Here is a 13681-nt window from a genome sequence, read left to right as displayed (position 1 = left end):
TTCGTCAAGTACTCTGCTTTAAAAAAAAAAAAAAAGTTCTCCTCCTAGTCTAGTAGCAGTGTATCCTCTGTTATGAAGGCTTGTTTGTGTCTAAACTAAAACTCTCTCCTTCATAATTCCCGGTTTTTAGCTGTGTAAAATCGTTCTCTGTATTGTTTTCAAAGGAAGTCTCTCCTCACGTAAAGGTTGGAACTTTCTCTTTCGTTCTTCTCTATTATTTGGTCTCTGCGTTTCTTCAAGTTTTTCTTTAGCTCTGTGTGTCTCATTTTAGGGACGGAGATTTATTTCGTCTCATGTGATGTTATTTCTGGAAATCACAACAGCGAAAATGGACGATGTTTTCTCCACATTCCATATCTCAAAATGCGCTATTTTTTGTTATCTCTTTCTATTTTTGTGGTCACACCGAAACGTTTTTTTGTGAGCAGTTTCTTTTCATCGTCCATTTTTGGGGTGTTTGATTTTTTTCCCTATTACGTTGGGCTAATAAACGACCGTTACGACGCTTCGATGAGGGTGTTTTCAATTAAACCCAGAGCTTTTTTATTTTCTTATCAATATAATAATTTTGTTTTATTATTTGATTTTCTGTTGACAGAAAAAATGGGTGTAATCTCTCGGAAGATATTCCCGGCCTGTGGAAGCATGTGTGTTTGTTGTCCTGCTCTGAGGTCAAGTTCTCGCAAGCCCGTGAAGCGATACAAAAAACTTCTTGCCGAAATTTTTCCCAAATCCCTCGTGAGTGGTTTTCTTATATTAATAAATGTTTTTCGTGGCTTTCTGATTGATGAATGTGGGGTTGTGTTTTATTGCTTCTTGTTTCTTGTTATGGGTTTTTCTGAAATTTATATATATAACAGGAAGACTTGTTCTTGGAATTGTTTCAATTTCTTCCAGTAAAGTCATTTAATCCTTTGGCTAAGATCTAGGGAAAAATTATGAAGGATTTCAAGAATTAGGGAGCTAGAGGAAATGTTGAGGTCTCATAATTTAGATTAACTTGAATTGGGATATGGGAAAAGGTGTTTTTTATACGCTTTAGTGATTTGTTAAGGCACTTGGGATTTATTAGAGTTCCCGTAAAATCAAAATGTTGGCTGTTGAAAGCTGGTTTTGTGTTCTACAGATTGATTGCAAGTCCTTAATACTTTTTTTTCAATTTTTTTTGCAGGATGGTCCTCCAATTGAAAGGAAAATCAGTAAGCTGTGTGAATATGCTGCAAAAAACCCTGCCCGTATTCCAAAGGTATCGATTTCTGATCAACACGGTGGAGAACGTTGGGCCTAGTTTAGTCTTTGAGAGAGCGACTTAGTATCCATTTTTTTAACAGATTGCGAAATATCTCGAAGAGAGGTGCTACAAGGAGCTTCGATGTGAGAACATCAAGTTTATCGGCATTGTTTCCGAAACTTACATCAAGTTGCTCACTGTTTGCAAGGATCAGATGTAAGAAATACATGTTCTTTATATTTATGTATAACTGATAAATATGGTTTGGTCTTTTTTTTTTTTTTTTTTTTTCGTGCCAATGGAATTTATAACTAATTTGTTATTTTGTACCCATTTGTTCCAGGGCTTACTTTGCTGTTAGCTTGCTGGATGTAGCAACTGAGCTTATAGACTACTCTAAGGAAGATTCAGTGCGTATTCTTGGATGCCAAACCCTAACTCGGTTCATCTACAGTCAGGTGAGTCTTGTCTTATATCATACTAATTTGTTTTTCTTTTTCAAAGAACAATCTTAATTAAAAAAAAAATGAATATTTAATTGTGCTCCCATGTTTGTGTCCTGATATGTAAACAGACTGATGGGATTTACACCCACAACATTGAGAGTTTTGTGCATAAAGTATGTGCTTTGGCCCGCGAAAAAGGAGAAGAGCATCAGCGATGCTGTCTCAGGGCATCAAGCTTGCAGTGCCTTTCTGCCATGGTAATTTTTAAGTTTTTGATTAGGCGGGGATGGATAAAAATCCAGGAATCATATTCAGTTGGTGCAAAATAGACTTGATTTGTACCGTCAAGTAATATAAATAAAATTTGACCAAATTGACTGTGTTTGATGCAAGGGAAGATGAATTTCTATACGATGACATGTCTTTTCCTTGGTGTAGGTTTCGTTCATGGCTGAATTTTCTCATATCTTTGTTGATATAGAAGAGGTAAGTTTTCATTCTGTCTTCGCTTCTCTCTTTGCGTATCTATGGGTTTTTTTTTCAAAACCTTAAACTTATAATTTTAATTGATGCAATTACTTGTTTACCTATGCGCAGATTGTTCATGTAACGCTGGATAACTACGAGCTGGATGCTTATAATGAGGATGACGAGGATAGGGCTGATTCGCATCACAATTGGGTCGATGAGGTGGTTCGGAGTGAGGGCAGAATCGGTACAATTGGTGGTACCGAGGCTAGCCCTTGTAGCTTTGTCAGGCCTCGCCCGGAGAATAAAGACCCTTCTCAACTCACAAGGTATATTGCAAACACTTTTCTCCTTTCCAAAAACCCAGCAAAAAAAAAAAAGAAAATTGAATACTCGAGCAGATTGGAACCGGAATCGGGTCTCATTAGCCGGTTATAACAGTTCTGGTTCATTTCCTCTTTTCAGAGAAGAAACGGAGACGCCGAAGGTGTGGGCACGAATTTGCGTTCAGAAAATGGTCGAGTTATCGAAGGAGAGCACGACTATGCGCCGAGTATTGGACCCGATGTTTGTCTACTTTGACTCTGGAAGGCACTGGGTTTCTCACCAAGGCTTGGCCTTGGTGGTTTTGTCAGACATGTCCTACTTCTTGGAGAGCTCTGGTACTTGGAATTCTCTACCGTACCTCATTTTCATATCAGAAAACTGTCTTTGCGTGCTCTTTATCCTTGAAGATTACTCATGGTAATTTATATGATTTCTTCTTCTTTTTCTTCTGCTTCTTCTTCTTCAGGGAACCAGCAGTTGATTTTGACTTCTGTGATCCGGCATCTTGACCACAAAAACGTATCCCACGACCCTGAACTTAAAGCCTATACGATTCAAGTTGGTACTGCTTTAGCAAGGCAAATTAGATCCGGAGCAATGCTTGCAGAGATTGGGTTTGTGTCGGATCTTTGTAGGCATTTAAGGAAGAGTCTTCAAGCCACGATTCAGTCTTCAGGAGGAGAGCAAGAGTCCGATGTCAATATCATGCTTCAGAATTCTGTCGAGGATTGCTTACTTGAAATCGCTAAAAGGGTAAAAGTCACACTTTCTTTTTATTTTCTTTTTCCCCCTTTCATATGGTCCTTTATACTAAAAGTTTGTGTTTTTTTTTTGTGTGTGTGTGTGTGTGTGGCTAGATTGGCAGTGTACAGCCACTCTTTGACCTAATGGCAATGACTCTAGAGAAGCTTCCATCAGGAAATGTCGCCAGAGCAACTATTGGGTCGTTGATAATCCTTGCTCATACGATCTCTATGGCGTTGATCTCTTCCCGAGTGCAACAGGTAAGAGAAAATTATGATAATGTTTATATGTAACTCATGTTGAGTTGTTGTGGAGTCTAATTTGTCGCCTACGCTATGAATTCCTTACACAAATACTTCACGCAAAATTGACATGAAAGGTTATCAAGTGAGGGGCATTTTGGGAATTTTAGGCCCGTTTGGTCGTTGCATCTTTGTTTAAATTTTATACTTTTTCTTTCTACGACTGCATGAGAGGGAATTGTACTCGACCTTGATTTCCCGGTTTGTAATCATATCGAGCAGCTCTCACATTGAGCGCGAGATATTATAAATCTGTGCTTGGTTGGGTTGGATTATGGGCTCTAACCCTAACATCTCCTGGTGAAATTGTAGGTTTAAATGTAATAATCGATGTTTGACTGGATATTTGATACAGGTGTTCCCAGAATCCCTTCTGGTGCAGCTTTTGAAAGCCATGTTACACGCGGACACAGAGGTGCGAGTCGGAGCACACCATATATTTTCCATACTTCTCGTCCCGAGCTCAAACCGGCCGAGGCACGAAGTTGCGTCTCTACGAGCCGGTTTTCTGTACCAATCGAGAAGATGGCAGTCAAACACCGCATCGGCCTTTGCTTCCATAACGGCGAGGCTCGAAAAGCTCCGCAGAGAAAAAGGCGTCCACGACGAGCTCTCTGACTGTGGTGTAGAGGAAGACTCTAATAGTAAGGTTGGGCGTGGACGCAAGAATTCGCCCAACTTTTGCAAGATCAGCTCCATCATTGACAGAAGAGGCGGTTCGATCGGCTCGAGTGACGGGGTCAGTAATTTCTTTGAATTCGATCTTATGTTGTGAAGTTTAGATTACATGCTCTCATTTTTTTTCCCCTTCTATTCTTTGTCTGGTTTGGTTTGGTGTCTTTAGGAACCGTTTGTGATGAGGCTTAGCAAGGATCAAATAGGGCATTTGATGTCTGCTTTATGGATACAAGCTAGTCTTTCTGACAACCTTCCCTCGAATATCGAAGCCATATCTCACTCGTTCACCTTGACACTCATTTCATCCAGATTGAAGGTAACTTGTCAGATCTCAACTTACCGTTTGAATTATGTTTATTTTCTTGACAGAGTGAACTGGTTGGTTCTAGAAGAAATTCATGTCACACTTGAGGGCAAAGTTGTCTTGTTAAAAAAAAAAAAATATGGCTACTTTTACTTCTTGATTTTGTGACTTCAGCATCAAAAGCCTTGATGATGAACTTATTCCGTTATGTGTAAGACAAGACATTATTCTAATTCCTGTGTTGGTCCTGTAACTGCTTTGAAACTTGAAATATTGCAGAACTCAAGCGACAACCATGTGGTCCAGTTCTTTCAACTTCTTCTCTCTCTCGGAAACCTCGGTTTTGATTCCAACAACGGTAAAAATCTTTGGTCCTGAATGAAAAAAACAGTTCCAATTATGAGCCGTCGATTTCTAATATATATATATATATATATCATTGTTCTTTATCAGGGATGTTGCCTCCGACTTGTCAGAGATCCGTGGTGGTATTGTCATTCGGAATGTTGATGTTTGCATCGAAGATCTATCACATTCCCGATCTCACCGACTTTCTCAGTTCACTTATTCCACATGATGTGAGTTTCGATTTATTACTTTATTTTTATTTTCCTTTTGTGGTGGTTGGTGAAGAACTCAACTTCCTGATTTATGTATAATTTGTTACTCAATTTAAAAAGATATTTTTCTCTGACTTGTATTCCTTGTCTGCAAATACAGATTGATCCATATCTTGGCATCAGTGATGATCTTCAAGTGTATGCAAAACCCGATGTGGATGTAAGAGAACAAGGATCTGCTTCCGATAATAAGCAAGCGATATCGGCTTTATTCGAGCTGCGCGGAAAAATATGTGAATCGTGGAATGTTGTGATAGACATCTTGGTTCATAACCTGTCAAATATCACCAAAGTATATATCTATTATCGAGTATCACTGGCTGTTGATCTATATTATCGTCTCTTTCGTGTTTTCCTTGCTCATATGTGTTTGTTTGTTAAAGATGGATGCAGAAGAAGTAGAGAAGCAACTCTCAGAGCCTTTCACCGCCGATGATGCTTTCACCTTTGGTCCGCGATCAGGTCTCGACCCGGACAACGATCAGACGCTCACTCATTCCAAAGAATCGCTGTCCTTTGACGGGGTAAATCTAAATACATTCATCTTTATCTATTTATTTTTATTTTTTAGCACGCAATTAGAATAACGTTACGGTGTTAACTGTTGCAGGAATTTCAAACAAATGGGCTAGTGGAAGACGATGTGACGAGCGAATTCTCCGTGGCGGACTTGTCTCGGTTCATTCCTAGAGTCCCCTCAACTACATCATCCGGGTCTCACATAATCAGCATCGGACAGCTTTTAGAATCGGTAAAAAAAAAACCCACCTATTAATCAATTGATACTCACGCAAAATAGCCAAAATTTGCTGTCTAAAAATTAACCAAAATGTGCAAGTACGAGTCGTCAATAATTCTTGGTAGTGGTCAATTGCCAAATAAGTTTTTGACATCATCAATTTGGCTAAAAACTGAAAACTTTCAAATGGCTATATTATGTCTCATTTAAATGATAATAATAGTAATATACTGAGAAAGGAGAGCGAAATGTTTATGTAAAGGCACTGGAGGTAGCGGGACAGGTGGCAGGATCGTCGGTGTCCACATCACCGCTGCCATACAACACGATGACGAGCCAGTGCGAGGCTCTCGGCACTGGAACCAGAAAGAAGCTCTCCAATTGGTTGGCCTACGAAAACCAATTCCCCAAAGCCCCCGAGAGGTTTTTCCCCTCCATTCCCGGAGACGGCCGCAGAATCCTCCACAAGGTTTGCGAGATGAATGAATTATGTTAATAAAGAACTCCGACATGAAGCCTTCATTATTAGTAATCCGATTATGATATGCGTTTTCCGTTTCAGATAACGTGCGAAGAAGACGGGCCCGCCACGGGAGCGGCGCTGTCTATGAGGCTGCCTCCGGCCAGTCCCTTCGACAACTTCCTCAAGGCCGCCGGGTGTTAGAACAAGGAACACACCTATGTTGTAAATTTAGCTCTTTAGCTTTTAATATGATTAGGATATGTGTATGATCATCATTTGATGTTGTAGTTGTAATTGCACTACTAGATAGATACGCGTGTTTTCACTTTGTACTCGCATGGGTTTATGTGTTTTTACCCTTTTTTATTTATTTATTAACCATTATGCTAATTAATTAGTGTTTAAGACTGATTAGTTTTAGGCTAATATAGCTAAATAGCCTCCCTGATTTAGACAGATTTGGATTTGGCCAACATTATGTTAATTTCGGGTTAATAGCCAGCCCAATTTATTTACACGTTGAAAAATACCAAAAACCCCTAACCTGTTCCCGCCCACTACATTACTGAAATAAATTCATATAAATCAATATATTATGATAATAACTGCAGCGGTTATTGATGAACATCATAAAAGATCTGTAATTAATACCATTAACTACAGCGGTTATTCACACAATCTTCTCTCTCACATGCTATTTTCTCTCTCACACAAATAGAAATGTCAAACATTGTCTTCTTCTCCTTCTTCTCTTCTGCGCGCGGCCACCAGCACCAGCCCGAGCCCGAGCTTCTCTTCCTCGCGTGCGCCATCCCGCTGAGACCGAGCGCCGTCGTCTTCTTCTCATTCTTCACTTCTGCGCGCGGCCACCAGCACCAGCCCGAGCCCAAGCTTCTCTTCCTCACGCGCGCCATCCCGCTGAGACCGAGCGCCGCCGCGAGCCGCCGAGCGTGCCGCCGACGAAGAGACACCGGAGAATTTCAGGAATTTCAGCGTTTTTTTTTATGGTTTTTAATTTTTATTTTTTATGTCGTGGTTTGTTTATGGTTTCTTGCTGAGAGAAGCTTATGGTTTTTTTTTTTTTTTAATACAGTATGTTCGTGTAAATAGATATCATATTTACAGCATGTTCGTGTAAATAAAATCATATTTACAGTATATTCGTGTAAATACGAAGCTTATTTACAGTATATTCACTGTAAATACAAAGCCTATTTACAGTATACTCGTGTAAATAAACTGAAAAATTCTGGAAATATTTTGAGCACGAAAATTCTGGAAATTATGAATATATGGAAGACAAAATAATATCAATGAATGAAGAATTAATTCGAAATTAATTATCTAATGAATTGCAATGAAAATAGAAACTAATTACCTAAAGTCAACGTTGAAAATTTCCAAATACATAACAATTAATGGCTGCGAACTTTCAAAATCTGCTCAAAATTCAAATTTCAAATTTGAAAACTTCCCTATTCGGTTTCAATATTTAATTCGAATTTTTTTTAAAAAAATGCCTAATTAAAATAGTGTAAGGACAAAAAGGTAAAACTAATTCAATTAATAAGCTGTCACGTAAACAGGATGGCTATTTATGGGAAATTTACAAAAGGTTGGCTAAAACCAAATTGCTAGTGTTTTAGATGGCTAAACAGCTAATTATTTGTTAGTTTTATGGTATGTAATTACAACCAATATGTTGCTTCTGAACAAATTTGTAAGACATTGTTTTTGCTAGACGCAAGTTTGATGTTTATTTTGCAGTAGTCGCATAGTCTTTGATAGGAAGTTTTTATTTGGGTGGACAAAGCAAATCAGAGATCAAGAAAAGGACAACGTCATCACACTATGCATTTAGTCGCATGATTTGAAAGAGCTACTTTTATTTGCCTTAACCATTGGGTTGTTATAAGCTGTTCGCTTCGCCTTTCATTTTTTTTTTTAATAAATTCTAATCCTTGATATCTTGTACTTGGACTCTATAAATCATGTTAACTATATAACTCCTATGATGATATATGTGCAATCTATCCAAGCTTCCTTGGACCGGTAATCTAGCTACGTAACCAATCTCAAATTTAGATTTAACGAAGTAATCAACGTTTGGTTTATTTTGTAATCTAACCATTTACAGAAATAAACGTATAGAAAATATCGATATCACCATTATATAACAAAATCAAAGAAATCAACTACTAGGCAACGTTTCAGGATTCTGTAATTAAAAGTCAACTAAATCAATTAAATATAGCATAGTACACGTTGGCGATTTAAAATTCAAAACTTTTAAAAGTAATGTCATTATGAAATATAATAAAAGAAAAAAATTAAATTTTGATTAGAATCAATTAAAAATCTGACATGATAATGAACAAAATAAACAAAAATAAATCATGATTAAAATCTGCTTCGATATTTTTCTAAAAGCTTACATGATAGTGAACAAAATAAACCTGATAACTAAAACAAAAAATTAAAAATTCGGAAATAAAATTGCCTTTTTGAACCGTATTTGCTACGTTAAAAAAAAATCATAAATAATACTTAATTAAGGGGGATTTATTGTTGGAAATTTGTGTGTTTTAATGATATTAAAGAGTATTTAATACCATTGTATTGGCTGATTTGTGACAAATATTCAAGTGGGATCCACTCATCGAAACTGAAATGTTATGACTGATTCTCATTCCTCATTGCGAGAGGTATAAGATTAGTTATTTATTTTCCAAAATCGGAGTTATGATGAATAAGAAATTGTTGCTCAAAGTGCGTTGAAAAAACATAGGTTTTTTTTTTCCGTTTTTTAAAACTGTTTTCTAAAACAGTTTGGTGCACAAATGAGCTGGTAATTAATTTTAATGGGCTGTTACTTTGGTGTTCCTTAATGAGCATAAATAGCTTGACATTTTTCTCCTTAAGGCCGATTAAAGTACTATTTAATTGCATCAGTTTTATGAACAAAAACGGTCAAGTTGGTGCCAATAAAAGGCTGAATGGTTTTCTCATCCAGGTGGCGAAAAAGAAGCTTAGCCATGGCTGAAAAGCTGATTAGAAAACACACACGAAATAGCTCTTTTTTTGTTTTGTTTTTTCCCCTCTCAATTCTCTCGGTGTTGGTGGTAGTTTTCTTGCATACGTTCAAGTTCGCAGGAGTTGAACACGGTGGTGCTTTGTTCATCTCGTACATCGTTGTATCTTGGGAGGCGGTTGCTCATGGCATTCCAGCACCCGGTGAGAGAGCAATAACGCTTTAAGGAAATTGTCGAACAAGCCTCGACGTGTTCTCCATTTTCATTCTTTACCGGTTTCTTGGTGATATCCGGTTTAGTTATTTTATTTTGTTATCTTGTCTACATGTTTATATATTAGTTTTGTTGTTTACTTATTTAAAATAATTTTGTTGCAATTTGTCTATTATTCTTCTCGCCTATTATTAGCAATATGGCTAACATTTATATATTAAACCTTATCAAACAAGTGAATTAAAATAGAAAGTCAATGACAATCAAATCCACGTTTCAGAGTAACTAATTGGACTATAAATTGGGAAAGAGAATGTTATGGAATAAATGAGTATAACGTGTATTAAATACTGACTACTTCGTAACCTTTGTTACGTAGGTCTTTTCTACCGATTTTTAAATAAAGGATAATCATGTAATTTGCTATATAATTAATAAAGTCACGTCATTATTGTGGCTACATTTGAAAATTACTTCAAACGTCGGCTAGATTGCAATTCTATGGCTTAGTCCGTGCGATTTTTGTTTTTATATTTACTGAAACTTCTGATTAGCCACTGCGGTTTCCATTTCATCTCTAATTATGACTCACACCAATTGATTTTGTAATGTAATTGTAGTGGTAAATTTTATGTAGAACAATCATTGTTATTTATCTTGATTGTACTTTGTTATTACATATTTATCTCAAGTCGATAACCAACAAACCCATTCGTGACAGAAGATTTGCCTACTCTCTTACGTGAACACAAGAATTGAATTATATCGCGTGTTTTAAAAGAGAAGTGAATATTCATTACTAAACACCTCTTTGAGTTATCCAGTCGTCTCTCATGACATGAGTAGTCAAAAACCCCAATTCATAACTAAACACCTTTTTGAGACAACTCACTCTAATTGGATATTTTGGTATTACTTCGTAACTTCATCAAACACATGTCAATAAGTACTTTAATATTAAAAAAAATTGTTCATGATTGAATGTGTTCCACTATTTGGTTCATATTCAATTGATGTTGGGCCGAGGATCAGTCACATCTTTTCCTACTCTAAAAAAAAAAAATCATAAATGTGATTGTATTTATTTGTGGATGAAAGAACGGAGAAACGATATAATAAGTTTGCATGCACAGAAAAAATAATTGATATATAGCATACGACAATGAATAGTAAGAATTTGTGTGTACCAGGTACCAACACAAAGAATAGTGCGTAACACACTATTTTTTTTTGGTTGACTGGAATACTATTGTTTTGCCTTTGCCCTTGGAAACTGCAACAAAAGAAAGCAAAAGACTGAGCTTTCGATGAAGTCTTGGGTTATTTTTGGCAAAGAGATTCCAAAATGATATCTTTTCCGTGGTTTGCTCTCAATGTCTCTCCTCACTCTTTGACTAATCTCTCTCCTTCTGTGTTTTTGGGGTCCCCTCTTTATGCTCCTACACTTCCACACTCAACCATTTTCCAGTTTTATAAACAATAATATTAGTCACAGAGAAAGAGAGAGAGAGAGAGAGACGCAATAAAATTTTGTATATAAGTACTATACACCTGTTGTTAAATTTGTAAATTTGTATATGACTAATATATATGCAAGTGTTACGTAACTAAAACGAATATTTTGTCATACATTATTGCTCTATTTATACAATCTTAGCTTTATTTTCTTTAATTTTTAGTGTGAAGTTATCACATTGTACAAATCTTACGTAGCTTATGTGGCGTATCTAAGATAAAGATTAGCAACGAGCAGCCTTTTTAATATATGATAAAATGAAGAAAAAAAACTGTTTCTGGTTGCAAAACAAATGCAAAATGCAAATGAACTCAAATGTCATTTGAAAATCTTATTTTGAACACATATTTCAAATGATAAAAAGGATATTTGAATTCCAAAAATCTAAGAGAAGATATTTTGAACCTACCAAAGTTGTCAAGAATATATTTATTAAATGTAAGACATTATCTAACCAACTTTTAGATTACTAATTAATCTTGTATCATAATAAATTAAATATAAGAATATCTTTAAATAAAATCTACCGCAATGAAGAAAGATGACATTTCCAAACTTTATTGGTTCGAGCAATGAAAAATCATGGGAAAATATACTACCAACAATATATACAATATTTTTCGCAAGGACATCCATCTGATAAGGATTTCCCTTATAGCAGCTGATTTAATTACCTTTGATATTTGGTTCGTTCTTTGACAATTTAAATTGCATGCTTTAAGTTGTGATAAAATCTCAAAGACTGCTCAATAGATATAACATACACACACACACACACACACACACATATATATATATATATATATATATATACGTTTTTATGATTTTTTTCTTCTTATACACGCCCCTAAATAAGTTTGTTTATCTAAAATAATAATTACTTTTAAATTTTTTTATATTAAATTTGTATGTTCCTCTAAATAGCTATATCTATATTATTTCTGGAGGATATTCATAATCAAAGATTTTTATCATTCAACAAGTTATATATGTACATTCATTGAAGCAGCCATGAGTTATTAAAATGAGTAATGATGGACCTTTCACTTATTTATTGTAGTGATGAATGGAGGCGTTAGGATTTTGAATCCCTAAATTAATCTTAATTCAATTCAAGAAAAACAAAAACATAAATCTTAATGGCAGAAGCGTACCTCAATCCATGGATTGAAAATACAAAAGAGTGGTGGTCTTCCAATTGTAGTTTACCTAAGAGTCTGGAGTATTCTTGTTGATAGAGATACAAGAAAATTGAACGTACTGCAATCAAGGACCTATCCTATTATTAGTAATTGCCTAATAACTGTCAGACAGTTAATAATAACTACTGCTTATTTTTAATTTGATCACTCATCAAATTAAATTCGCACTTATGGTAGCTACATAATAATTTCATGACAAATATGTCCTTAAGTCACAAATTTTATTCTAAATTAGACCACATCAATTTTGACTTAATTAAGAATGACCCAACACATTTATTTAATAACATTAGTAGTCCCAAAATTTTTCTAACAGGAGGAACTTTAAATTTTGTTATTAAATTTTGCTAATAAATATTTCCGATAATTATTAGTTTGAATTTTTTTTAAGGGTTTAAAATTTATGTATTAATTTTCGGGGATAAAAGGTTATTTTTGGGGATTTTTTTTATATTAATTGGCTTAATGCTAATGGATTTTTGAAACCTTCACCGCTTTACTATAGCAATTAGTTTAACACGGCTAACATTAAATAAATATAAGATTAAGCACTATGATTTGAATTTTCTAACAAAGATTTTTCATATTCTATGATAAATTTGACCTTAACTCGCGCTGATTTAAAAATAGCGACAATTTTACCCTAAGTTATTCAGTTGTTGCATATCGGTCAAAGTGATCATGACTTAAGATGGGCTTTGGCTTTCACTTTAATTTGGAAATACGGATAATTTATCTTTAATTTCACTTGTATGTCACTATAAGTAATATGTGTCACTAAATCAAAACCCAATCATTCTTTTTTTTTTTCCTGATCGAATATGCATATTATTTATGATTGATAAAAATATTGTAAATTCGATGATTACTGAATAAAGAGGTTCATTTTGATATGGAAAATTACATCAATTATTAACATATACTATTTCAGTCACTATTTATGTTTTCTTTCTTTTAATGCGTCTGCCAAAAATATCTACAGGGGTGAAAATAACAAAAATACAAAACAGTGAGCAGTACTATACTTGGTATATATAAATGTACTAAAATTCTACTATAGATGGTTCTGAAACATGATCAAGTGCCACAGTTCTCCAAGTATATACTCACCAATGAGACGTTGATAAGTGGCTCGAATCACTGACAAAGTCACAATAATTAACGAACGAAGTCAAGACTCAAGACACACGAGAGCTTGAAATAATGTTACCGAGGAAAAGACTTCATAGATATCATATATCAGCTGTGTGACACTTCATGATCTCTCTCTCTCTCCAACTTGTCAAGTCTACTATTTCAAACTGCCCTCTTTCTACTTTATGATAGTCCTCTACTGATATATATATATATATATATATATATATATATATATATATATATATATCAACTACTTATT

General features: G+C 35.1%; 1 protein-coding gene across 1 annotated transcript; it reads left to right on the top strand.

The window, feature by feature from the left end:
- Positions 1-6712, top strand: LOC149381368 (protein SEMI-ROLLED LEAF 2). Its single transcript, XM_089630827.1, has 20 exons — positions 1-185; positions 599-738; positions 1172-1246; positions 1332-1447; positions 1575-1689; positions 1806-1934; positions 2116-2163; positions 2275-2474; positions 2611-2807; positions 2939-3225; positions 3330-3476; positions 3874-4257; positions 4363-4512; positions 4780-4858; positions 4954-5078; positions 5221-5412; positions 5504-5644; positions 5731-5871; positions 6122-6328; positions 6422-6712. The coding sequence occupies exons 2-20, from the start codon at positions 604-606 to the stop codon at positions 6521-6523; spliced, it is 2970 nt and encodes a 989-aa protein (XP_089486953.1). The 5' UTR covers positions 1-185; positions 599-603; the 3' UTR covers positions 6524-6712.
- Positions 6713-13681: the final 6969 nt, after the last annotated feature.

The sequence above is a fragment of the Urtica dioica genome, chromosome 11, assembly GCF_054948205.1.
Source record: "Urtica dioica subsp. dioica isolate 48M chromosome 11, U.dioica_male_clone48M_v1_H2, whole genome shotgun sequence".
NCBI lineage: Eukaryota > Viridiplantae > Streptophyta > Magnoliopsida > Rosales > Urticaceae > Urtica > Urtica dioica.
The sequence above is the reverse complement of the archived record's forward strand: the minus strand, read 5'-3'. Positions and strand labels throughout refer to the sequence as shown.

Excerpts from the sequence above, each read along its gene's own strand:
- LOC149381368 (XM_089630827.1), top strand. The coding sequence starts at position 604 with ATGGGTGTAATCTCTCGGAAGATATTCCCGGCCTGTGGAAGCATGTGT. Across the intron at positions 5,079-5,220 it reads GTTCACTTATTCCACATGAT|ATTGATCCATATCTTGGCAT; the intron begins GTGAGTTTCGAT and ends CTGCAAATACAG. Across the intron at positions 5,645-5,730 it reads AATCGCTGTCCTTTGACGGG|GAATTTCAAACAAATGGGCT; the intron begins GTAAATCTAAAT and ends TAACTGTTGCAG.